We start from the raw sequence: 26237 nt of genomic DNA on the forward strand, positions 1-26237 counted from the left end.
CCGTCCGTGACTTTTACTAAAAGTAGACAAAATCTTAGCCTTAGTGATGAGTTTTCAGGGGATATTAGAGAACTGATATCTTCATTGCCCTGGCACCGCATCCCAGCCCTAAGAAGTGCAGGCAACTGGGAAAGGGACACTGCAGAACTGCAATGGGGTGTGTGTGCCCGGGTCAGGATTGCAGAGGATGGGCTGCGCTGCATGCTGGAGCCCAGGAATGGAATAGCAGTGGGGTACAGGTCAGAAGTGAGGGGCATCAGCAAAGCTGGGGACAGGAAGTCCAGGGCTGGAATAGCATAATCAAGTTAGCATTTTCTCAAGTAATGTTGTGGCTGGTGAAAGGTGCAGCCTGGCAGAGCCTGAAACTCTGCTAAACACACAGACAACCAGTGTCTGAACTTCCCCCCACCCCCATCAAGTGCTCTCTTTCTTCTGCCAACGTGTCTCAATCTTCCTTAACCCACAGGGACTGTTTCCCCCCATCTACATTCAGGGCTTAGCCTTACTGGGGGCTGGAACTGCCAGCAATCCCCACCTCGCACCCCAATTTCCTATCCATTAGTGAGCTGATAAATCGGAGGCCACACATGGTAGTCAATGCTTTCTTCTTTCAATCTGGGGTCAGTCAGATCACCCATTGGATGTGCACACTGTGTTCTGGAGCTAGCTCCCAGCTCCGCTCTGCTAAATGATAAACTCTGTTGTAAGGAATGGGGGTGCAGGAGTGTTAAGCGATGAGCACCTGTGCTTGCGAGCTGGGTTCAGGAGGGGGACAGTGATGGTGCAAGAATGTGCTGGGCAACTTAGATTCTAAAAGTTAGGGATCGGAATGAGCAAAACGAGGCCTTGGCTGCTTCTAAAAATGTGTCTCTGGAACCAAAAACGCATCCCGGCAGAGATCTGGGGATGGACGTTAGCCACTCTCTGTATGCAGGTGTGGGGTGGGGAGTAGAGCAAAACCATGCGAATGAGGAGTTTCAGGGGGGTGGGTCCTGGAAGGGCCAAAGAGGTGTTTGAAAAGCCTTGGAGGGTAACAGTTAGAAAGGACTGGAGTACATCCAAGGAGGCAGCGGAGAGCAGTGGGGAGGGTCAGCGAGAGATGGCTGAATTTGGAACCAAAACTAAGTGTGGAGATTTCACAAGCCCTACCCAGACACAGCAGAATACCCTGTCCAGCAGTTCAGTGCATTGGAGTTTTGTTTCACTACGTAACTAGCCTGCAGCAAACCGTCACTGCAAACAGCAGAATGGCCAGTACTCGGCAATTTCGCCAGAGGTAGAAAGCTGTGAGAATGAAGGAAAAAAACCCTATAGGGATCATAGAGCTTGTGTCTAAGTACAGGCCATGGTTTATCACTCTGCTTTAGGGCATCACACATGCAGCAATGACATTGCCTCTTCTTGCTACATCTGTCAAATCTCTTGCAAAGCTGCTCTCTCCTGGGCTTTCCTATCAGAGCACTGGCAAGCTCTGCCAACAAACACACACTCTACACATCTCTTGGGGCAGATTTGGTGTGAGCAGTGGGTTTGCTGGCTGTCTGGCCAATACACACCATGCCAGTTTCACACAGGTATGCTATGTGGCTCAGTGCCAGGCTGGGGAACATGTGGAGAATGCTGGCAAACATGGAGTCATCTCACAGCCTGAGATCTCTCCTAGGACTTCCCAGGTGATGTCAGAGAGCCCAGGGCAAACATAGCCTTCTGCCTCTCTCCAGAACATTGCTCCTTGGGGGGATGAAGCTCTGAACACAGCAAGTGTCATGACTGCATGTCACTAATGAAGGCAAACGCATGCGCTGAGATGAGGGTCCTTCCAAGGACACCTGAGGATGATTCCAGCTTCAGCTATGCACTAGTAGTAAAACAGAACATCCTATGTAACTCTCTCTCTCTTTTCCTGGTACGCCCCTCACCACGGTATCTAGGCCCATTAACTTATCACCCTTATTTTTCCTCTTTATTTACTGAAAGGATATGACCAGCTTAGGCTTTTTCCAGGACTGAAGCTGTAAGGAGGATGGGACCCAGCATTTATATCAGCCCTGACTGTATACCCACAAGGCAACCAGCCAGGTCTGAGATGGGCTTACTCATCACACTCCAGTGCTGCAGAGAAGACATTGTGAGGCCGTGAATTCCATCCCCCTCCTTTGGCAACTTTCTCCATTGTGAACACTATTGCAATTTGGATTTCACTTCTTCTCTAGGGGAGGGAGAGGAAGGGGACTAGGGACTGGGCATTAACATTATGATGGACAATGACAGAACGTTAGGCTGCAGGATGATTGCCCCTAGCTAACCAAGGACTTTGGTAACCATTCCTGGAGGCTAGTTGGATACACTGAGGTCTTCCTGTTTCTTCCGTTGGCTTCCTTTTCTAAGTGCATTACGTTTAATTCCAAATTTCACAGCACCTGCTTATAGGTCATTTTGGGGGCACTGACAGCATTGCCATTAATACAGTAAATATGGTTAATTCAAGAAGTGCCCAAATGGATACAGCTGCTGCGTGCTGCCCCACTCAAGATGACAAACTGCTGGCACCTGATGGGCATACTGCTTTGAGCCCTTGGCTCTGAATGGCCCTTGCTCAGCAGAGGATGAAGTCCAACATTGTGTGGAGTGCTAAGGGAGGCCAGATGAATGTCCGGATAGTTTGGGCACTACAGAGTCATTCTTGTTCTAGTTCTGGTAGCTTCATCATCCTGGCAGAAGGACAATGCACTCCGTGAGCAGGTCTGCAGTCTCCGCTCCTGTTCACTTCCAGTGAGAGAAGCGGTGAGGGGAGAAGGGACAGTACCAAACAAACCAGATCCTTGCTGCCATGCGTCTCCAGGACAGAAGGTGCCAGAGAGGAGCCGTACTCTCTAGCCTCAGTACAGTCAGTGAGCAGGAAGGGTGTCTCTGGTCAGGTCACGGAAATCCTTTCTGCTTTCCACCTGGACGGCTTCCCCCAGAGCCTCTGAGTCATGGTTCTGGCTGGGATAATTCTCAGAGTCCTCGGGCTCCTTCTTGTCGCTGTTCCGCACGGCAGCCTCAAGGGCCTTCTGCCTGCGGTAGAAGTGGGAGAACTTGTTGAAAATGATGGTGATGGGCAGAGCCACCACCAGGATCCCACCCAGAATGCATCCCGAAGCTGCCAGCTTGCCGGCCACGGTCACCGGCACCACGTCGCCATAGCCCACAGTTGTCATGCTGACTGTCCCCCACCACCAGCAGGCAGGGATTGTGTCGAAACCAACATCCTCTTCCTTTTCGGCTGTGTAGGCCACTCCGGAGAACACGGAGACTCCCACCGCCAGGTAGAGCAGCAGGATGCCCACCTCTCTGTAGCTGTGCTGAAAGGCAAAGCAAAGGGTGAGTCAGCAGAGGCCCTGACGCTGTCTATGGGGCCAGAAAACAAGACCTAATGAGCATGAATACAAACCAGGCTTGCTTCCGACATCCCTCCCTCTCGTTCTCTAATATTCCGACTGGCTCTCCTGCCTTGTGTCTCATGTTCTTTCCCTGGAACTTTGCTCTTTGCCTTGGTGTCACACGGGAAGGCAGGAATCCATTCCACTGAATTAGAACTAGCAGTCTCTCTCCCTTCACTCTGGTGTGTGGGCATCTTAAATATTCCAGTAGAGGATTTCAGGTTCCCACCGTATTGGGAAAAGGCATTTCTTTGGGAATGAGAGAAGCTGAGCTGGAGACAAAATTCTGCACTTGTTGGGTGGGGGAGCTTTGTGCTATTCTAATTGTTTGCAATTGAGCCAGCTGCTGGGTAGAGTGTTCTCTTGCCGTCTGTCCAAGAGCTGGCACCAGTTTGATCTACGTATGTGGGCAACTGAGGGTCCCTGAAATCCATGTCCTGCTGGGGCACCTCTCCAGGTCTGACTCAAGCTGCGCTGCTGATTCCAATTCCTGCCTATTGCAGGATCAACCAGCAAAGCCCTGGCCATTTCCAGTGGGGTTATTATGAAGGAGGAATGAACCAAGGAGGGACCAGTGACTCTCCTGCCTAGCGCTCATGGAATTTCTGCACTGAGCTACTGGAGTCCAAATGGCCTGAGTTTCACTGATGCTTTAGACTAGACTCTGGTTTGTATGCAGCTGAGATGCGAACCTGTCTGGGGTCTGTACCATTTGTCAGGGACACAATTGATTTCCCAGTAGCGAATCAATATCTGTCATTCTCTTCCCTTTTACCACTTGTAAGCCTGCATTCATAATAGGAAGGAAGCACCTCCATGGAGCCAGATGCTGGGCAATGAGCAAGGCCCTGCCAGTGGCTGTACAGCTCAAGAGAAGGGCATGAGCCAGGCAAGGCTAGTGTGGTTTTCTCTCATTGTTTGTCACTGCCATTTCATGGAAGGCTTGTCTGGGAGCCTCCTGATGATTCTTTGTACCTCCTCCATACCACCAGACCCCATGAGGGACGGATCCATGCACCAACCACTCTGAGCTGCTGTCATGCCAACAGGCCAGGTCCGTAGTGTGTCAATCCGTCAATATCACCACTGCATGTCGCGCTGTCACATATCAGGTGGGAAATAGCGGGCACGATTCATCAGAAGCGAGGAATGCAGAGTCACGTGGGCTGAACGAGAGCTATTGGGCAGCCTGCTATTTATAGGCAGGGATTAAGTGACAAATCGGGAGGGACAGTAGCACAGCGACAGCACATGGAAGTCAAAACACAGAGCAGTGCAGACAGCTCAGAGATACAGATCTCATCCTACACAACATGGAGATAGAGGGTAGTGGGGGGAGGCTGCTACAGGAGGAACTAATCAAGGCACAAGAATCCAGAGATCAATGCTGCAGAGAAAGGGTTACAGGAAATAAAATCTCTGGATATATATGTAATTTACACCTGGAGCTAATGGGACGCAGCCTCCTGAATCAATACTATGCTCTAACCTTTTTATAGTAATCATTACTTTACTTTCAGCTTCTACTCCTCAGCCTTTGGGGAGGAGAAGAAAAATATTCTTCCCAGAAAAGCTTCTAAATAGAGGGGCTTCCCACCCCTTCCCCCATCATCCCTGCTAATATGGTCTCCTCTAATTACACTTGGACACATTCTCCTTTTATCTTGGCAGGACTCTGGATAACTTCTAATGGGAAGCTTCACCCCCACTGAAATAATTTTCTTGTGTTGTTGGCAGGAGAGGAAGTCTTGTGTTCTTGGGAAGGAATAGGAGTGAGGGGGACTGCACCTAGCAAGGGAAGGGCTGTTTACTTTAGAAAGCCCCCATCCTGCTGGGTGTTGGAGAAATGGCTAATGAGAGCTGTACTGACTGAATTGATGAACCCACTTTGCTCCTCTAACTGAGGCTGATAACATCTTCAAACCTTTTGAATAAGCTCATACTTTTGGTGGAGATTTATTTCTATTCACCTGGCAATGTTTGCTGTATGATCCCAAGGGGAGCTGACAGGCAGAGTGACAGCTTCTTCCTTTTAACAATCTCCTTTCTTAAACATGGGCAGGCTGCTTTTGACAGAAGCATGTCATCTATTGTCACTTACCAGCCCCCAGGGATAGTTACCTTGCACTGATCTGGAGTCTTTCCTGAGTCTTGGTAGATCAAGGTGGGACAGGAAAAAGATGGAAATTTTTAAAGATGGGATGTTTTCTACTGGGCTTGTTTACACAAGGTAGTCACACTGGTATCACTTAAGGTGTGAATTTAAACTGATAATTAAACCTGTACCAAAGGCTATGTGGACATTCATTTCAGTGTAAGAGTGGTTTAGTTTGGTTTAGCTTAAGTCGTTTGGAACCCGGTTTCACTGAACAGAAATAAAGCATTTTCCAACCAGGAGAATTCTATGGCCAGCAGAGTTAAGGACAATGAGTTTTTTCCAAGTATATTAGGAACAAAAAGAATCCTAACAATGGTACTGATTCAATAGTAGATGGAAATGACAGAATTATCACTAATAATGCAGAAAAGGCAGAAGTGTTCACTAAATATTTCTCTATGGGGGTAGGGAACCAAATGATGTAGTCATATCATATCTCTTTCCATTCCACTCAGTGGTTGCTGTTTTAACATCCTCCTAAAATTAATCCTTTGTAAATCAGCAGATCCAGATAACTTACATCTCACAGCTTTAAATAAGATGGCTGAGGAGTTCACTGGACCATTAATGTTGATTTTCAATAAGTCTTGGAAGACTGGGGAAGTTCCAGAAATCTGAAAGAAAGCTAATGGATCATTTTACCTCTGTATTTGGCTCTGTGAATATTGTGTCAAGTTCTAATGTCCACAATTCAAACAGGAAGTTGAAAAATTGGAGAGGGTTCAGAGAAGAGCCATGAGAATGATTAAAGGATTAGAAAATCTGCTTTATAGTGATAAACTCAAGGAGCTCAATCTATGTAGTTTAACAAAGAGACGGTCAAGGGGTGACTTGATTACAATCTATAAGTGCCTACATGAAAACAAACATTTGATAATGGGTTCTTCAGTCTAGCAAAGGTATAACATGATCCAACAGCTGGAAGCTGAAGATAGGCAAATTCAGCTCGGAAATAAGGTGCAAATTATTAACAATGAGGGTAATTAAACACTGGAAACATTGCTTTCTCTGCTGGCTTTCTCTGTCACATGGGTCACCTATCAATCCCTGAACCCCTGCATGTGCAACCAGTCCTAGGGCAATCCCTCAGACCACATGGCTTACGCTTGGTCTACAGTTAAAAGTTAGCTTGACATAGCTACGATGCTCACGGGTATGAAAAATTCAAGGCAGAGAGCTGTTGCTATGGTGATCTAACTCCCCATATAGACACAGCTAGGTTGATGGAAGAATTCTTCCATCTTCCTAGCTACTGCTGCTTGCAGAGGTGGATTACCTACAGCAATGGGAAAACCCCTTTGTCGCTTCAGGAAGTGTCTACTATGTTATGGCGCTACAGTGCCGTACATGTGCTGCTGCAGCACCTGTAATGTAGACATGGCCTTAGCTCTATTCAAGCTTTGCAGCGTGTCCCAGTGCTTTGGACAGTAGCCTCCTATTGTTTCAGTTATCACAACATAAAGAAGTATTTAATTGCTCCTTCCATTTTGCCTGAATGAAGGATGCTTAGGCTTTAACCAGGTCTGTAACAGTTTATAGATCAGAGACCTGCTGAATGGCATCTATTAACACCTTTCAGCAGAATGATATTAAACAAAATGAGATTAATCTCCATTTGCTTTTCTTCTCTTCCTGCTCCCCCTGCATCACACTTGCTCCTCTGACGCAAACACAGTCCCCAACTTTCCAAGCCCCTCTCAGGCTGGGAGTCACTCCCCCTCAGTCTTATTCAGTACTGTTCTTTCCTATGTTAGTGTAGTGAAAGGTGCTGACCTGATAGCCCCGGAGTCGGTTTATCCATAGAGCAGCACTCACAGCTACAGCACCACACCATCCACCCCAGCTACTCAGACTCCACACAGGCAGCTCAACATTGGCTAGCGATCAATGGTCTCAAAAGAAAAAGGCGTTATCAGTATGGAAAACTGTCTCCCATCCATCACTCAAATGAGACCATCCATCACACGGACCAACGTCATCTCCAAGCTGTTCCGGGGCCTGAAACCAGCCAGAAAGAAGTCAGAGAATCCTAGTCTGTCCAGATGTCCATGGAAGTAGCAAAACCGCCACTTGACTTCATAGATGCTGGAACTAGGGGTGGCTTGAAGTGGTTTCCATTATAGACAGGGTTTACAGTTTGGCTCTCGGCACCCCCACAATACAAATTGTTCCTGCCCCCCTGCTTGACTCTCTTTGATGCCTTAAGCACAAGAACAGAATCATTCCTAACAGGAGGCTCTCACAGGACGATCCTTGTCCTGTGAAGTTGACACCCCCCCGACCCCCAGTAAAGCATTTAGATCGTAGCTAAGACAGAAGAAATTTCCCTCCCCTCCCACTCATCATAAAATGGATTTATTTGGGGTTTGAACCCCATTGGCAGTCGGTCATCAGTGTTGAAGACAGGAACGCTTCTTAAGATGCTTTTAATTAACCTTGCTGTTTGTGGGACGTGGTTCAGACCTGGGTCTGGGTTTGCACCAGGCTAGTGGGTCTGCACTAGGCAGGGCACTGAAGTCCCAAGCTGCCAGGGCAGAGAAGCAGGGGCAGAAGTAGTCTTGGCACATCAGTTGGCAGTTCCCAAGGGGGTTTCTGTGATCCAACCTGCACACTGGCTCTGCCTTGCTCAGGTCTCCAAACCAAAGAGGCAATGCCCGCTCTACTGTTTTCACTGAGAAGAGTGTGTATCGGATACTGAACTAACGCAGAACTGGCAAGGACTGGATGGACCGCCACCATGAGACAACAGCCACTCCTCCCTGTTTCTGCCTGCTGACACAGGAAAAGCAGCATGACTTCTCCAGGGGTTTCCATGCAGTGCTGAGGAATCCGTGCCACTTCATCACTCCAGATCCTTAGAGGTGATGGCATCGCTCATGTGTGTGTCAGTATCGCATGTGTGAACAACAGAACTGCTCATTCAAATGGATCCTTTTATGCTCTGACTTCCTTAAATCAGAAAATCAATGATAAGGCAACAGTGCAGAAACACCAGCTGGGGACTGCGGAAGTGTGAGACTTCCCCTGTCCATGCTCAGGAAGGCTTTTGATCTGTTAAAACCAGTGTTCATGCCCACAGGGCGTTGCGTTTCTCACTCATAGCTAAAGTACAGCATTGTAGGCAGGTATCATCAGCTGCTGCAGAATCCCAGGACCCTAACCTCAGTCGGTAAGCACAGGAAGAAATGGCTTTAACACAACTGAGTTTTAAAGTGTGTTTCCTTCTGATCTGGAGCACAGAGAAGCAAGATACCAGAAAGCAAAGGGCCCCGATGTGCATTATTGCAGGTGTCTGTGTACAGCAACTAGACTTGCTTCTTAAGTTACAAAATACACCAGGCACCTCCTTAATGTAGCTGTCACCCTAACTCTGTGCAGCTGTTTTGGAAATACCTTGCAACTGCAGTTGCCCCCCACTGAATTAGAGTAAATGACCAATGTTCCTGTTCTGCAGTAACAACTGACCACTCCATCTAGAGCCTGATCATACTCTCCAATAACTAGGTCATGCACCTCACTGCACTCCAGGGCTTGCACAGTACAAACATGCAGCTGCTGATCTTACAAGGGGCTCATGATGTGCGTCCATGCCCTGGGAACAGGACTGAGTCCTGAGGGTATAAATAAAGGGAAGAAAGCAGCAACCATCATGCTAACCTATGGTGCTGTACACATGATAGAACCTATATCCAGCATCTGAAAGAGGGCTGAAGAAAGAGGAGGCCCTGGTGTTAAATATCAAGTGTTGTACTGGGAATTACACAGCTGCCTCTGCTGGGCCTTATTGTTAACAGGTCTTTGTGCACGGCAGTAGAGAATAACTCTTTTCAGCAACCTTGGAAAACATGCACTGGTCACGTAAGACTCGAGCTCTCTGCTAATGCTTGAGCAATTTACAAACATGATTATATGACAGGGCTACCTGTGATAGCAGAGGGCTGGACTTAATGTCCAAGCAGTTCCATTCCAGTCCCATGTGTTACCGGGATAGCCCCAGCAGCTTAGACACGGGGAAAAACGAACACAACAGTAACTTCCCACTGTAGCTGACCAAGTCAATCTCTGTACCATCTGTAAGGATAGCATTCAGCAGCTGTTGCTTGCCTGAACACTTAGGTTAGCAAGAGAGCACCTTTGTGTGATTGAAGGAGGATGGATCAATGATGATGGGTAGGGCCCTATCACATTCACAGTCCATTTTGATCAATTTCATGGTCATAGGATTTTAAAAATCATAAATTTCATGATTTCAGCTATTTAAATGTGAAATTTCAGTGTTGTAATAGTAGGGATCCTGACCTAAAAAGGAGTTGTGGTGGGGTCACAAGGTTATTATAGGTTTCAGAGTAGCAGCCGTGTTAATCTGTATCCGCAAAAAGAAAAGGAGGACTTGTGGCACCTTAGAGACCAACAATTTTATTTGAGCATGAACTGTAGCTAATGAAAGCTTATGCTCAAATAAATTGTTTAGTCTCTGAGGTGCCACAAGTCCTCCTTTTCTTTTCAAGGTTATCATAGGTGGGTTTGTGATACTGCTACCCTTATTTCTGTGCTGCTGCTGGTGGCAGCACTGCCTTCAGAGCTGAGCAGCTGGAGAGTGGCAGCTGCTGGCCAGGAGCCCAGCTCTGAAGGCAAAGCCACCATCAGCAGCACTGCAGAAGTAAGGATGGCATGGTATGGTATTGCCACCATTACTTCTGCGCTGCTATCTGCAAAGCAGGGCCCTCAGTCAGCAGCTGCCACTGTCCAGCTCTGAAGGCAGCAGTACAGAAGTAAGAGTGGCATGTTATGGTATTGCCACCCTTACTTCTGCACTGCTGCTGGTGGGGTGCTGCCTTCAGAGCTGGGTACCCGGCCAACAGCCACTGCTCTTTGACTGCCCAGCTCTGATGTCAGCACAGAAGTAAGGGTGGCAATACCATGACCACCTCCTGGAACTCCCTTTTGGGTCAAGACCCCCAATTTGAGAAATGTTGGTCTCCCGCATGAAATCTGTATAGTATAGGGCAGCATTTCTCAAACTGGGGTCTGTGAGGGTACTCCAGGGGGTCCACAGGCCCTCCCTTTCAACTCCTCCCCCTGCCTCCCAGTGCCTCCTGCACGCTTGGGAACAGCTGTTCCACAGAGTGCAGGAGGCCCTGGGAGGGAGGGGGAGGAACGGGTGGAATCATATCTGGGGCCACTGGCCCCACTGATCAACTCTTCCCCCTCTCTCCCAGTGCCTCTTGCACGCTGGGGAACAGCTGTTCCCCAGCGTGCAGGAGGTGCTGGGAGGGATTGGGGGAAAGGGTGCACTCAGGGGACGTGGCATAAAGAGGTGGGGAAGAGGAGAGGCAGGGTAGAGCAGGGGCAGGAAGAGGTGGGGTGGGACAGGGGCCTTGGGAGAAGGGGTGGAGTGGGGCCAGGGCCTGGGGCTGAGTAGGGGGCTTGGAGGTCTGTGGCAAATTTTAAAATCAAAACAGGAGTCCTTGGGTTACTAAAGTTTGAGAACCGCTGCTATAGGGTAAAAATACACAGAAGACCAGATTTCATGGTCCGTGATGTATTTTTCATTACTCTGAATTTGATAGGGCCCTAATGATGGGTGATAGGAGAGGCCGGGAGGGTGACCAAAAGGGCAGATGGGTTAGTGATGGCAAGCGCTGATCAGGATTTTTCTGTCAACATTTTTGAATTTGTTTTTTTAAACAGATGATGCCTTTTCCACAAAACTAAAATGTTCCATAGTATGTCTGGCCAAAAAAATGCAACTTTCCATTGCAAAAATCAAAATGAAGAATTTTGTTGTGCATCAGGTTGACCTGAATTGATACATTTTGGTTGGTCAAACCAAACTGAAATGTTTGGTCAGTTCTACATTGATCTACATGTACTTGAGCTACTGCAGTGCCTCATGGCTCCCATTCTCCTCAGTGGGCCAAGGTTTGACTACATCTCCCTTGGTGCACCGTCATCTCCTCTGGTTAGACCGCTGCAGGACATCATGAGTTACACCTAACCATAGTATATCATGGGAGAACGTAGTCTGGACAAGTAGCTGGGCCTATAGAGGACCATGGGGCCAAGATTTACCCAACCTAAAACTCCCATGAGGAACCATGACAGCTCAGAGTGACACAGATTAATGTCAAATCAAGACAACACCAAAACATTTTGACACATCTGAATTTTTCAGAATTTTCCATTCCACAAAACATTTCAGGATTGAAAGTCAACAGATTGATTTGGGAGAAAAACAAATGTTAAAAATATTGGAATTTCCTATAGGATGGAAATGCCAAAGACTAAAGGAGGATTAATCCAAGATGGTTGATCCTCCATAGGACTGGATTTTCTTTGCTTGGGAGTTTGAGCCAATTATGGCTTCTGAAGTGGTTTGCCCATCTGCTGGGAATGTGTAAAAACAACTACAACTCAGAAGGCTCAGGTCAGAAAGGGAAGACATTCTGGAAGCAGAAAAGATAGTAAGTGAAGACCTTCAAAATCGAATGAAACTTGGGGAAAAAATCCTGACCCCATTACAGTTGACGAGAGTTTTGTCATTGACTTCAACAGGGCCAAGATTTCACCTTGGGAGTTGTGCATGCAGGGCAGATGGCAACCACTCTGTCTTCTAGCCCTGACAGAAGGAGCTAAGCCAGTCAACATAGCAAGAACAACTCAGCAAAAAGGAAGCAATTTCACTTGGTTTTCTTACCTTATATAATTTCACCCAACTGCTAAAAGGGACACGTTTTCAGTGTGGGCCAGTACAGAGACATGTGTGCAGGTGGATAGCCAGATGACAAAACCCAGGGGCATGTTCTGAGAGCAGCAGTCCTAACTGCATCAAAGTATTTTTGTGTGTTTGTTTTATAGATAAGGTCATGGGCATAGTTTGGAGGAGTGGGGGGGGCATTGCCCCCCCAAACTGCAAGCCTTGGGCAGGCATGGAATTTTCCTGCTCGTGTGTGGCCTCATTGACCTGACTGGAGCTGCCCCCCACCCCAGTGTAGAAGTCAAACTCTGCCTATGGAGGAAGTGCTGTACATAACACCACACGTGTGTTCAAAATGGGAAGCTAAAACTTAGGGTGTTCTCACTGCAGAGTTCACTCAGGGGATTGGCAAGTGGGTCTGAGCACCCAAGTTAGCCTGGGCCTGTGAGCAGCCACACTGCAAAGCCCTACCAGAGTTACTGCATCTGCACTGTAACTGTACCACAACACCTGCATTGTGTGTTGCTAGGACACTTGGGGACATATCCCATGATTCTTTGTGCTGGGGTAAGCTAAGCAGCTCTGATCCTTTCCAGTGACTAGTGGGAGAACTTGTCTGTCCTTCTGGAGCCACAGGGGGAATTGTGGGTAGGCACTGGAGGATTATCAGCACTCACATGAGTCAGCCTATGTTCTCAGTGCAAAGTGGGTAGGTTACCAGCCTGAAAGTGAAATCTGGGCTGTAACCCAAACCCCCAGCCAGGCCAGCTTGCCTTGACTGAAAGCACTAAACTGAGGTGAGAGGTTTGTGTGTGTGCGTGTATGGATGGGAGGATGGTTATGGGCAACACCTGGGTAAGAGCCTGAGGTAACTCTGCAGTGAAGACACACCCACAGCGATGGACAAAAACCAGCCTGAATCAGTGCAGACTGTGAAAAAGAAAAACCAGCCAACCTAGAGCTAAACTTTAAGTGATTAAGAACTAGCTGAGTTAAGAGGTATATTACCTGAGGCTAGTCAGAGTGCCCAATGCCTCACATGGGAGGGTTCCTGGAGCAGTTCAGTAGCTTTCTGATTATAACTAGAGACTGTACTTAGCAGATTTTTTGTGTGTGTGTGCAGAGATGTGGCACCTGCCAACTTGCTTTTCACCCATTGGAGGAAGGAAATCAGAATGTGGATGTTCAGGTGTCCAGCAGCTGGTGTGTGTTTACAGACATTTTACTGGACTGTGCTATTTAGTCATTAAACAGTGTTTACAGATACAGATGCTCCCAAAGAACATAGAAGAGCAAGCGACTTGGGAAAAGAACATCCATGGTCCAGATGAGAGAATAAGGAGGCTGATTCCACAATAGGGTACAAACAAGGCTTTGCTTAGATTGCAATCAAACTGCACAGCTCCTGACAAGAATTCCAAGGAGAAACAAGCTAATCTTCCTCTACCATCACCTGCAGCTGTGGATGCCAATGTGCCAGCCTGTGGGGAAAGCTAGGTCACAGTGTGCAATGCAACCCCTGATTTTCAGGGACTTACCAACTGGCTATAAAACACTTGCTCCAGACTGAAGCATAGCAGCACCTTCAACAGCCCTAGCCTGGCAGCAATCAAGAGAAAAATTGTTTATACATTTTTAAAGAGTATCTGTTTAGCCACTGGGAGTTACTGGAGTGCAAGAAAAGTAGGAGTAGAGTTATTATGTAACTCAGACATTTCAGTTTTACAAACTGCAGCCAGGACTAGAACACAGGGGCTTGAGGAATCTGAGATTGTCATGTTTGGAAATTGGCTGCTGCCTGCGCACAGTCGTTTGTTTTCAAAATGCATTGCTCCTTGGTAACTCCATAAGAACACAGCTGCTTCTAGTAAGTGACTGTTTGCAGGAGAGACTGTCGGTTTGGAAGAAATTACTATAATCACCCCAATACCAGCTGCTTTAGAAGACTCCTTACCATGCAACTACTGGAGCTAAACTAATTGGCTCCGATGAAATTGGAGCCCTAAAGCCAGAGAGGTTTGCCCATAACTGGCCTTCACGTGAGTCAGGGTAGTGCTTTTTCAAAAGAGCACACAAGACATTTTCTCTAATGCAATAAAGAAAAATCAAATCAAGCTCAGCTTCCACCTTGGGACATTAGGGTGACGTTACAAATGAATAATCAAAAGGGACTGCAGTGTGAAGACTGGAAGTCGCTCCTTGGCATATTCTGTTGTGCCCATGTGGCATAAGACTCTGGAATCACGGTCCCTGCCCAGGCACAAGTGAGAATTAAGGGGAGGAAGGATGTTCTCCTGGATAGAGCACTGGACTGAGACTCGGGAGACTTGGATGCACTTCCTGGCTTAGCTGTAGGCTTCCTGTGTGACTTTTGCAAACCTAGCCTTAAGTGACTTGCCCAGGGTATTTAGGATCCAAAGATAGATGCCTACTGGGATTTTAAAAAGCACCTGAGTTAGGCACTACCACTGACTTTCAATGAGATACAGCACCTCACCTTTATTGCATGATAGCTGCATCCAATATCACAAATTGGCTTTCCAACCCTGAAAGGGACTAATTAGAGCAGAGGGGTTCTCTGATGTTTGCTGCCACTGCTGCCTCACTGGCAGCATCTTGTGGAAGTCAATTTCATGCAGGCAGCCTCTTCACAGCATGGAAGGCCAGGACCAATTGTTCAGAAAGTCAATAAAAATAAGAGGCTGGAGAGACAGAATAAAGTACAATAGCTAGGAGCAGTCAATGAGGTAGGGGTGAAGTGGGGCTGGGTCTGGCTTGTAGCAGATCCTCTTTCCCATGGCCCTTTGTCCCCTGGAGAGGATTTGTCAGAACCAAGAGCTGGATCCAAAGACCACAGAAGGTAATGGGAAGGTTCATTACTTTAATGGGTTTTGGATCAGGCCCCAGGTGATTTGATGAACATCCAGAGTTTCTTTACAATAACGAACAGCAGAAATCTCACCACTCATGTCTCTGTGGCACTAATGCTAATCAGTCCACTTGCCAAAGATGATACCAACTCCTTACTTCCCTCTTATGTCAATGGGCTTTCATTCCTCTGATGCTGTGTGCGCTTTCAGAAGGGAGGAAGTTAATGTTAACAATACTTTGTAATTTACGTGCCCAGCAAAAAAAAAAAACACCTTAAATCTGACACAGCGGCTTGGTGTTTTCAGTGAGATTTCAATCTGTCCCAAATGTTACAGCTGGACTTGATGGGATCACAAGTAGATCAAGAGAGACTTTGCTCAGCGAATCAGTGGCTCAGGCTGAGTCAAAACACAGGAAAATCCTAGTTCCCCAGGCTTTACCCCCTGCATAAGATACAATGAGCCTGTCAGTCCCCGCTCTGTTGTGCTGTCTCATTCACACTTAGCTGCAATACTGAGAGTTCTGAGAGCCTTTCCCACATCTACAGCTTTATTGGAATTCTGCAACCAAGAAAGTAACAATTTTACATTACGTTTGTAGCCATCCTTTGCCAGATTCCTCAGATAAATGCTCACTTTTGAGACAGGTTTTCAGAAAGAAATGGAATTGTTTTATCTACTTAAGAATGAACAGCTATGACTTTAGAAACAGCAATCTTAAAAACCACTTGAAATCATGGGCCTTAAGACATGTGTTGTGTTTCAGGCCTTTAAACAGGTTTGTGATTTTAAATCACACCACTTTTCAAGTGTGCTGGTCTGGGTACGGGGCCTCTCGACCATACACTGCAGAACCACATATGGGGATCATAACATAGGTCCCTGGGACCCTAGCACTAACTATTTTTGTCTCTGTGCATGTCCAAGAATTAGTCTTCCCAGTTTCTCAGGTTTCGCAGCCATTCCACCACTGTCAATCCAGTCCTCCTGAACCCGGGCCGGTTTTGGTGCGTGTGCTGTGCTGGAGTGACCACAGTACTGAAAAATAAGAAATTAAAAGAGTTAAAAGCCACAGTGATACCCCACCTATCCCTAGGAATTCCAGGATTTATTATTTGTATTGCAGGGGTGGGTCTATGAGTCCAACTCATGGACCAGGGCCCTATTGTGCCAGGTGCTGTATAAACATGCTAAGTGACAATTTCAGTTCAGATTTGAATTCTAATACCTTCTTGGAAGGTACTGACTGTCTCCTTGGCTAGAGATAAAGGGCATACAATAGAAATTCAGACACTTAGGAAAATAAGGGTATGTGGTACTGACAAGTTAATATGGGGTGCATGGGATGGTGATTTTGTATGACTAATAATGGTGACCAGACCTTTGAAAATAACTCTTTGCAGAGGGGCCCATCAAGAGGGAATGAAAGAAAACAAGGGGGAAGTCTGATAAATTTGCACTGGTGAACTATTCACATTGATGAGGATATAGGAGGATCATCAGTATGTGGTTTTTCTGTGGGAGTGGAAGCAAATATGCATAGCCTCACAGTTTGATAGCAAGGAATCTTTATGAATTTTTTTTGGACATAGCTTCCAAGGCCTGGAGAAAAATACAGGCTGAGATTAATTGGTATCTCCATTAGCTTTCTAAAGATTTATTTGCTGTCCGACAGTAGGTGGGGTGGGCAGTATAGTTATTCCCCTAACTCTCCTGGGATGTGGTAGTTTAGATGTATATCACTTTGCTGGCAAAAGGGGAGTAGGACTGTTTCTCTGAATAGTAACTAGAAAGACAATGAAGTATGTCTGCAGGTAAAGAGAACAGCTGCATGGTATTTAGGTGCCTCTGTCTGGCATGTGGGCTGATGGAATTCAAAGGAGAGGTTTTGGCCACAGTGCCCAATATGGAATTTTTTACAGTGAGTCTCTACTGTTTAGACTATAAATGATTGCTATTATTATGATTAATTGTTTGTATTGCAGTAATGCTTGGGAGCCTGACGCAAGTGGGGAGCTGACCTTGAGGAATTACAGCAGGATTGAACTGATGGGCTGGGTTGGGCCAGGCCTCAGCAGCTGCTATTTATGTGGTGGTGAATGGAGAATGGCAGGGGGGAACTGGTATGGCCAAGAGGTGAGTGGAGACTGGATTATGGATGGAGATTTCGGCCTCGTGGGGGTCCTAATATGGACACTAATAGCAGGGTTTGTAATGACCTCCGAAAACTCTTCCCCAGCCCCCATCAGTTCATTGAACAAGTAAAGAGCTGCATACCTTCTATAGAGGCCCCTAGTCTGCAGACTCCTCTTCCTGCCAGACTTGCTTAACCGCGGTCTCTTCTGCTGTGTCTGAATCTGGTCCGCTCAAAGAGATCCTGCCAGTGTCTCACGCATCTCCCTGTCTGGACCTGTGTCCCGCTGGCCTGCTCAGGACAGGGTGCTAGCGTTCTCCAGCTCAGCCCTCAGAATTGCAGCCTGAGAGACTACAGACTGTGTAGAAGGGAAAGTGCCCAGAATTCAGTCCAGCTCTTTGTCAAAAAGCTACGTTTTCTGCCTTGATCTGGGCCTATTGTTGTGTCCCAGGCCCTGTTATACTGGATGCACCTTCAGTCTTTCGGCCTTCTCTTGGCACCTGCTTGCCACTCCAAGAAAAGCCCACCTTAGCCAGTCACTCAGACCACTAGAACATTGTGAGTGACTGAGCTGACCTGGCCCAGGATCTCCTCATCTCCCTAGAGGGAGGGACACCAGTGCTTGAGCGTTGGCCTCAGGCGAGCTGGCAGCATGCTCCTAGGAAGGCCCCCCCAGACATGCTGGAGACAGAAGTAGAATGAAGCTGAAGAAGCTGGGTTTTGGGAGTAGGTCACACAGCTGAGCTCCATGGTGCATTAAGTGGCTTCTGGCTAGCTTGGCTCGTGTGGCTCATAGAACACACAGGCCATATGAAGCCAGGAACTATTCACACCACTGGCTCCATTACACCTGTGCTTTCTGACCACTCTGGTACTTTATTGGCAGAGACTGGCATAGTGGAGAGTCACATGGCCATTAGCTTTCCTTGGAGCATGTCTACAAATCCAAGTGTGAGTGCCTGTGTACCTTTGGGAGCAGTGTGTGTGTGTGGATGTAAAGTGCTACAGGCATTTTAAGGGGAGCACACAGTGCCTAGCATGCCAGATTTTTTTAGTATACTGCAAGATTTGTGACATAACCCTAAGGAACCTTCCAGCTTCCATGAGCTAGGACCCCAGTGGAAGTACTGTAGATACTCTACCAGCTACACCTTATTGCAATACCAAACATATCTTTCACACTTAAACACCACAGCAATAGATAAGGACATAGAGTGGCGTTTACCTTCAAGGTGGCCCCTAGTGACCTCAGTCCAGTTGAATGCCGAGCCAGCTTCAGCACCCGGAATATCCTCATAAGCCGGAACACCTGAACCACCTTGCCCAGGTTCCCCAGCTCTGACTCACTGCCCACTGTCGCATCCACCAAGAGGGTGATGTAAAAAGGCAGCACTGAGACAATGTCAATCAGGTTCAGCGGGTGCTTGAAGAACTTCTTCAGGTTGGGCGCAAGGAGCAGACGGGAGGACACTTCAAAGGTGAACCAGGCAATGCAGAAATATTCCAGGTTGTGCAGGATGGGGTCATCTAGCAAGTTGTCATCCTCGTCCAGTACCTGGTACTCGGGTATGCTGTGGATGCACATGGTGGCTATAGAAACAAGTACCACGCTGATGGACACAAAGCTGAAGAGTTTGCTGGGGATGGAATAGCCTGGGTTCTCCATGGTGAGCCAGAGGCGCTTGCGCAAGTTGCCACAACGCAGGGTGCTATAGCGGAGCAGGTCATGGTTGAAGTCAGAGATCTCGTCGGGGGATGTGTCCACGCTGCTGACCTCGCTCTCCTCATCCCAGTTGTAGTGCCGGCTCTCCAGCTTACGCTCATGGTAGCGGTAGCTGCAGCAGGAGTCCAGGAAGAACTCGTTGATGCCCCAGTACTCTATTTCCTGGCAGAAGGAGAAGACACACAGTTCCTCCATGACATGCAGCTTCCCGGTCTGGTAGAAGTGCAGCACGTATAGGAAGAAGCCTGGGTTTCTATCAAAGTAGAACTCCCTGGCGCTTACATCATAGTCATCACAGAGCTGCAGGATGGACTCCTCCGAGTCGCAGGACAGCAAACGCCCCAGCCGGGTGTTGGGGAATTTAGAAAGAGCACTGGAGCTGAGCCTTCTTCGCAGACCCCCAACGTTAATGTTGATGACATCGTCCTCAAAATCAGGATCCCAGTAGTTCAAGGTTTTGTTGACCATGATCAGTGGAGCTGCTGCTGGTTCAGCCTGTAGATAATACAGTGCAGTTGAAGTAAAGAGGTACAGTCTCTTTAAGCAGTGGTCTTAAAAAAAAAAGTTCAGTTAAAAGTCATGGGCCAGATACATCCTGAGTGGCAGTGGATTAATTTTCCCTGTGTTTTTAAAGATGATCTGCAAAGGACTTAAAATTGGGGGGGGGGGGTTAAATGTTACCCAGAAGGCCTGAAAAGATTTTTTTTTTCCCCCTTCTGGAGAGGTTCCTCCTCTGTCCTCTCCCCCACTTTTCTTTTCTACCTTCAAAATGTAAGCTTCCAGTTTTGTTGAGGGCTACTGAGACATAAGGGAGTTAACTGTGACCTCCAGCATCTTAACTGAAAGGATGGAGGTGATTCCCCTGTTCAAAGTGATAATTAGCAATTGACGTTGGATGGGGTTTATTCCTTCCCCCCTCCCCCACAAAGAAAAGAGTTTTAAACAGTATGACTAAAAAACCCTCTTCTTTGTAGACTAAAGTTTATACTGTCAGCTCTTGTAGCATCACCATTTCATCAATTCTCCAGTCAGAGAGCCTTACACCCTTAAAAACTCTTGACATTTTTTTCAACCAGCTCTAATAAGAAAGTAATCGTCCATCAGAAAATGAAGTTTAATCAAAATCAGAATGTTTCATGGGAATGTGCCTATTTCAATGAAATTTTTGGTGGAAAATTTGCCACTAACATCAGAAATTATGAAAGTGCAGATATTAAAGCCATCTAGACACATTTTCAGAGGGACGGCTACCTGGCTTCTGCTTATGAACTCTCAAAACTGTACACCTGCCCTTTGTTGGTACAAACACCTGCAGAATCTTTTAAAGATTCCAGAGGTATCAGAATCTGCACCCATAAAGCCCGCTAGGGCAAACAGAATTTGCGCATAAAAATCTAACACTAGAATTCTTTCAAGCTCACATGCAGGGGTTTGCATTGCAAGATGCACACCACCCTATCTCAAAGTAGTCCTTTGGTGGGATAGGACAGAACAGGAGTGCTGGCCTCTTTGCCAACAGACATTAGATTGGTGCTCAGTTTCAGAGATTAAAATTTCTCCATGGACAGAGAGTTTCTCAGGGTTTTTCGTTGATGGTTTTGATCAGCCTGGTGTCAAAAAAGTCCCTTTGCTACTCTGCTTCAGTCGCATGGTGAATTTCTCAAACACACAAGTTGCACAAAAACAAAACACCACACACAGAGGCCATTTACCCTGTGAAAGACTGGGCAGTGATAGTGAAAATAGTGAATGCTGCTGTGCAGCACAATGGTTGGAGCTCTGATCAGAGAGATTCCCTTATAGCACTTCACAGTGATGATAGTAGAGGCTCAACTCCAGGGATATTGCTGATGAGGTATTTTTCCTGCTCTGAACTTCTTTTCAAAAGATCTCAATGTAATATTCCAAAGCTTGCTGGCTTCAAAGTGGAGCTACTGATGCTTTGAGGTTCCTTTAAGTGCTGCCAACCTGTGATTTCTCTCTGTGATTGAATGAGATCAAGTAATATCCATTAATTATTAATCCTCTGAGTGTAGAGCCTGTTTTTCAACAGGGAAGGAGCAAAGAGTTTGCAATTGGAAGTTTATACACAAGCTCTTCCTTGACATCTTCAGCCACATTGCTGAGCTTTATTCACCACCACGTTACACAACTGCATCCCCAGGACATGCGCTTTTTATAACATTGAGAACTTGACATTTTTAGATTTCTAATGGGTTCATAGGTCACTGGGCAAAACACCAAGGCCTGGAGTGGCTGGACGTAGCTTCCACTGGTCTCTGAAATCCAGAGAGAATATTTTGTGAGTCAGGGAGGGATCGCTTATGTTTCTCACTTCTAAGGCTATGTCTACACCTGTGGTTCTCAACCTTTCCAGACTACTGTACCCCTTTCAGGAGTCTGATTTGTCTTGCATAACCCCAAGTTTCCCTCACTTAAAAACTACTTGCTTACAAAATCAGACCTAAAAAATACAAAAGTGTCACAGCACACTTATTATTGAAAAATTGCTGACTCTCATTTTTACTATAATTATAAAATAAAGCAATTGGAATATAAATATTATACTTGCATTTCAGTGTACAGTGTATACGGACTAATATAAACAAGTCATTGTATGAAATTTTAGTTGTGTACGTACTTCGCTAGTGCTTTTTATATAGCCTGTTGTAAAACTAGGCAAATATGTAGATGAGTTGATGTACCCCTGAAAGATCTCTGTGTACCCCTGCTTGAGAACCACTGGTTTACGCGAAAGCTTAGGTTGGTATAATTTATGTCGCTTAGGGGTGTGAATAAACCAATCCTTTAAGCAACAAATTACACCGACATTTGCGTTCGTGAGCACAGTGCTATGTTGGCAGGAGAGCTTCAGCCATTCATGGAGGTGGTTTTATTACGCCAACGGAAGAGCTCTCTCCCATCAGCGAGTACCTTCGCCAGATGTGCTGCAGCAGCAGCACAGCTGCATTGATACAGCTGTGCCACTGCACGTATAGACATGGCCTAAGCCTGGAGTTGAACAAGGAGCTTGCAACTTTTGCTACAGAAGGATCCTTTTTGTCTTGGGTGGATAACGGAGTGCCCGTTAACAGAGATGCAGGCACAAAAAAAGCTGAAAGGGACTTTGGAAGTTCTCCTTTCACAAGCCATATCTAGTCATAGGAATAAAACCCAGAGGCAGGTTTGAAATGGAGGGTCTGGGAGAGAGACTAATGCCCGATTTGTGCTAAACAGCCTAGCAAAGGCATCCTTTAATTCTTGTGGCACCTTAGAGACTAACAAATTTATTTGAGCATAAGCTTTCGTGAGCTACAGCTCACTTCTAAATCCTTTAACTCTGTCTCTCTGAGCCACAGCTCCTTAAAGAAGCATGCTCATCAATGCGTAAAACAAACGCTCACATTTCACTATGTCTGGAGGAAGCGATTTTCTGTGATGAGCCTCAGAGCTTAATTGCATCAGTGTCTTTCCTTTCAAGTCCTTTCAAAATCAACATTTAAAAAAAAATACGAACATGGGGAGGTGGTGGGGGTATGTTACTTTTAAGGGAGAAGATGGAATTTCCATGACCTATAATCTTCTCCATGGAACTCTTCCTAGCAGTCCATCTGTGTGAAGCAATGACTAATCCAGGTTCCTTCCAGAAGGATGCTTGTGAATTCAAGCTTCTGTGGGGAAGAGACAGAGCCAGACATTGTACCTGAGCATCTTCATACACCCCATGAAACAGCAGCTCAGAGGTCCTGAGCCAGAGGTCACTGAAAACAATGGAAACTTCAACTGACTTCAGTGGACTTTGGATCAGGACGTCGGGGGAACAGGCAACTTGTGTCCGCTCAGAGGTTTGCATCTGCAGTCAGGGATGGTGTCAAAAGCATTTGAATGCTGTGCTCCATCTTAGAATTCCTTTTACATGTGATAACTTCTTGTAGTAAGATCTTCAGATACGAGATGTGTGCATCACCCTTTAAAGCATCTGATAGGCTGGCCCTGGCTATTTCCCAGCTTGGGAAAAATGGGCCTGTGGAGGTCACAAGCCTTTTGTATTAGCGGGAAAATCCCCATTCTTGCATTGAAAATATTGGGCTAGGGGGAGTGTCATGAACAATCTGAGCTGGTCTCTTCTGATGTTAGTTTTCTAATGGGTGATATTAGTTCTGCCCACATTTAACTCCGCTGTCTAGAAATGCAAAAGTAAATAATATTTTGATGGCTCTCCCTGGGGGGTTTCATTTTTTTTTTCTTGTACTTACATTAGTGACAATGTTAAACAAAACAAAAAAAAAAAGCCCTGAGCCAAGACCTAAGCACTATATCCAATATCAGGTAATAAGACATGGAGTTGTTTAACACTTAGAGAAATAAGCTTTTGTTTTCTCATGGATTTTGGGAGAGCTTTTTTACAGTACAATGAATATGAATGAGACTGTCTGGAATTGCATGTAAATTTGCAAAATTTCCCCATTAGTTTAAAGTATTCATTCAAAAATCTATACCTTAATGGAAAAATACATTGGGATAATGCTGGTCTCTTCTTGCTACATTTACATAATTTATTTCAAGTGTTTTAAGGAGACAGTCATCAGAATTACACAAGTTTCATATATACTAAAATGCATTGTGCTTTTAAATAAAAACAATCTTGTGAAAACATTCTCTTTTTGAAGCAGGTGTCTGAGGCAGTAGATATATATCGCATATATATATGAAGTTCATCCATACAACATGCTAGAACAGTTTCCTTGGACAACACACTTTTTTCAAATAAAACTTTCAAATAGAAAGTATATACATTTATTTTAAAATGGCCAAGACCTTTTTTCTCTGAAAATATTGGGAAGAATGAAATATGTACTATGCACTTGCTGAGAAGCTTAAAACTTGAATCTCAGCCCTGAAGTAAATGCATATATGTATTTTTCTTGAAAGGTAAAGAGTGCTTTAGATTAACAGCTTTCAAAACTTTGCCCAAAACATGGATACGTCCCATTTTGACTGAGATTAAAAGCAAGTTTCCCCAACAGAAGCAGTTAGCAAGGCTGGTATTTTTTAGTTTTAAGGCACACTTCTTTTCATTGTAGCTCACTTCTAAATCCTCACTCCTGCAAATTCTGTGAACATATTTTTGACAAACTGCTGCAGTCAAATCCTAGAAATGTTTACATGGTACGTGAATTACGATGCACCAGGTATGAAAGTCACCTGTAAAGTGTCCCTTGGTGCGGGGAGGGAGGTAGTGCTGATTGCATTAAAACACATGGCCACAATATCTCAGCTGTTTTTCTGGTGTGTGAAGACAAAGAAGCAGGTCTGCAGGGGCTATTTGGGGGAAGTGCACTTTGGGTCTAGCAGCACACATGGAATTCTTAGCAGTAATTTTATTAAATGCAAATTGCCTTTGCAGAGTCCTCCTGCCTCTTCCCCTGACTGATTTCTGTTTGTGCTAAGGATGCCCAGCAAGCCATTGGGAGCCTGGCCTGGAGAGCTGCAGTTTGCCTCTAATGGGCACTCCCTGTGAAGGGAGAGGTACACAGTCCCTGCTGCAACCTTTGCCTTCCTGGGCACCCTCTTTGTTCTTTGGAGGCCTGCTGCACTGAAGTCAGTGGAAAGATTCCCATTGATTTTAATGGGCTTTGGGATCAGGCCCTGGGAGGTTCCTTGGACCCTAGTGGAGAAAGCAGTCTCCCAGGGGCTAATTCCATGGCTCAGCCAGGTGCCTCAAGGGGCCAGGGCAGAGGTGCTCAGACTGCTGCATTAGATGGGGATGAGCAGCTCGAGGTTTTCTGCAAAATCCCAGGCCAAGGACTGGGGATCTGCATCCCTGCTCCCTCCCTGGCTCAGAGAGGCTTCCCATCTCCCTGGGGTCCCATCCAGATGGCTGTGGCAGCAAATGCGCATCAACCTCACTGCAATGGGGAAGCACCAGACCCTGCTTGGGAATCCCCACATTAACTGCAGGATTCCCCAGCCCAGAGCCACCCCCCCACTCCTGCTGCTCAGCCCCTGCTCCAGGTGGGAAGCAGCAGTGCCAGAGATTGCCAATGGGAGCCCCCTCCTCCTCCAGCCTGTGGCTCTGCATGGAAAGCATATGAGTGACTCAAGGGCCACAGCCCTGGGCAGCCAGAAAGTCCGGGGCAAGAGGGGAGGGAAAAACAGGCTGCCACTAAAGCCCGCCTGTGCCTGGGGAATGGGCCAGGGTGTCCTGGCACATGGGGTGCTGCCTAGGAGAGGGGAGGCAGAGACCCTGCACAGGGTGCATGTGTGTGGGGGGGAGGGGGGGAGAACCCAGGGGAGAGAAGAAACAGAAACCCTAGCACAGGGTGTGTGTGTGTGAGAAACAGAGACCTTAGCACAGGGTGCGTGGGGGGTGCCACCCAGGGGAGGGGAGGCAGAGACCCTGCACAGGGGGTGTGTGGGGGGGAGGTGAACAACCCAGGGGAGGAGAAACAGAGACCGTAGCACAGGGGGTGTGTGGGGTGCTGCCCAAGGGAGGGGATGCAGAGACCCTGCTCAGGGTCTGTGTGTGTGTGTGGGGGGGGTGCCCCACCCGGGGGAGGGGATGCAGAGACCCTGCACAGGGGGTGTGTGGGGGGGGGGGAGGAGAACAACCCAGGGGAGGAGAAACAGAGACCGTAGCGCAGGGGGTGTGTGGGGTGCTGCCCAAGGGAGGGGCTGCAGAGACCCTGCGCAGGGGAGGAGGGGAAGGGAGGGTCCTACCCGGGGGAGGGGAGGCAGAGACCCTGGCACAGGGGGTGGGGATGCCCCTAAAGCCTCCCCGAGGCGCTGGGCACCGTGTGCCCCTCTCTTACCTGACAGCCCAGCAAGCCGCAGCGGTGCGTGTGCGCCTCCCGGACCAGCCCCTCAGCCCCTGCGCCCTCTCCCGGGAGCCCGGCCAGAGCCTGGCGCCTCCATGCTGGGACCCTGCCTCTGTGTGGCCGGCCCTCGCTCCTGCTCTCCTAGCGCCCGGGCTGCGCGGTGCCTGCTGCGGGCTCCCTCCGGCCGCTGCTGCGCTGGGTGAGCGCGAGGCACCTGCCCAGCCTCCCCGGGAGCGGGCTGCCCGCGCCCATCCTCTGCCTTTTGAAGCCCAGCCCGTCCGCCCCAGGAGCCAGCGGACAGCTCAGTGCTAGGCACCGTCTGGAAGTTCCCCTTGTATCCACTGCGAGAAAAAACTCCTTAGGGATCAGGGGGCATTGGAGGCGCTCCGAGCTGCCCTCTGCCCCTCTCGGCCGA

The 26237-nt window shown here is 47.3% G+C and overlaps 1 protein-coding gene across 2 annotated transcripts; it reads right to left on the reverse strand.

Annotated features, from left to right (window-relative positions):
• Positions 1 to 30: 30 nt before the first annotated feature.
• On the reverse strand, positions 31 to 26237 carry KCNS1 (potassium voltage-gated channel modifier subfamily S member 1). Of its 2 annotated transcripts, none has more exons than XM_038369840.2 (3): positions 25817 to 26237; positions 18507 to 19499; positions 31 to 3344 (listed from the first exon to the last, which is right to left on the reverse strand). In XM_038369840.2, exons 2-3 carry the CDS (start codon positions 19470 to 19472, stop codon positions 2889 to 2891), a joined length of 1422 nt encoding a protein of 473 aa, XP_038225768.1. In that variant the 5' UTR covers positions 19473 to 19499; positions 25817 to 26237; the 3' UTR covers positions 31 to 2888. The 2 variants fall into 2 exon arrangements, with proteins under 2 accessions (XP_038225768.1, XP_043351416.1); XM_043495481.1 differs by having other exon boundaries at positions 18507 to 21283.

The sequence above is a fragment of the Dermochelys coriacea genome, chromosome 13 (assembly GCF_009764565.3).
Source record: "Dermochelys coriacea isolate rDerCor1 chromosome 13, rDerCor1.pri.v4, whole genome shotgun sequence".
NCBI classification, from domain to species: Eukaryota; Metazoa; Chordata; order Testudines; family Dermochelyidae; genus Dermochelys; species Dermochelys coriacea.

Coding starts and splice junctions, on each gene's coding strand:
- KCNS1 (XM_038369840.2), bottom strand. CDS start 19,472: ATGGTCAACAAAACCTTGAACTACTGGGATCCTGATTTTGAGGACGAT. Junction 3,345..18,506: donor CACTAGGGGCCACCTTGAAG/GTAAACGCCACT, acceptor TTTGCCTTTCAG/CACAGCTACAGAGAGGTGGG.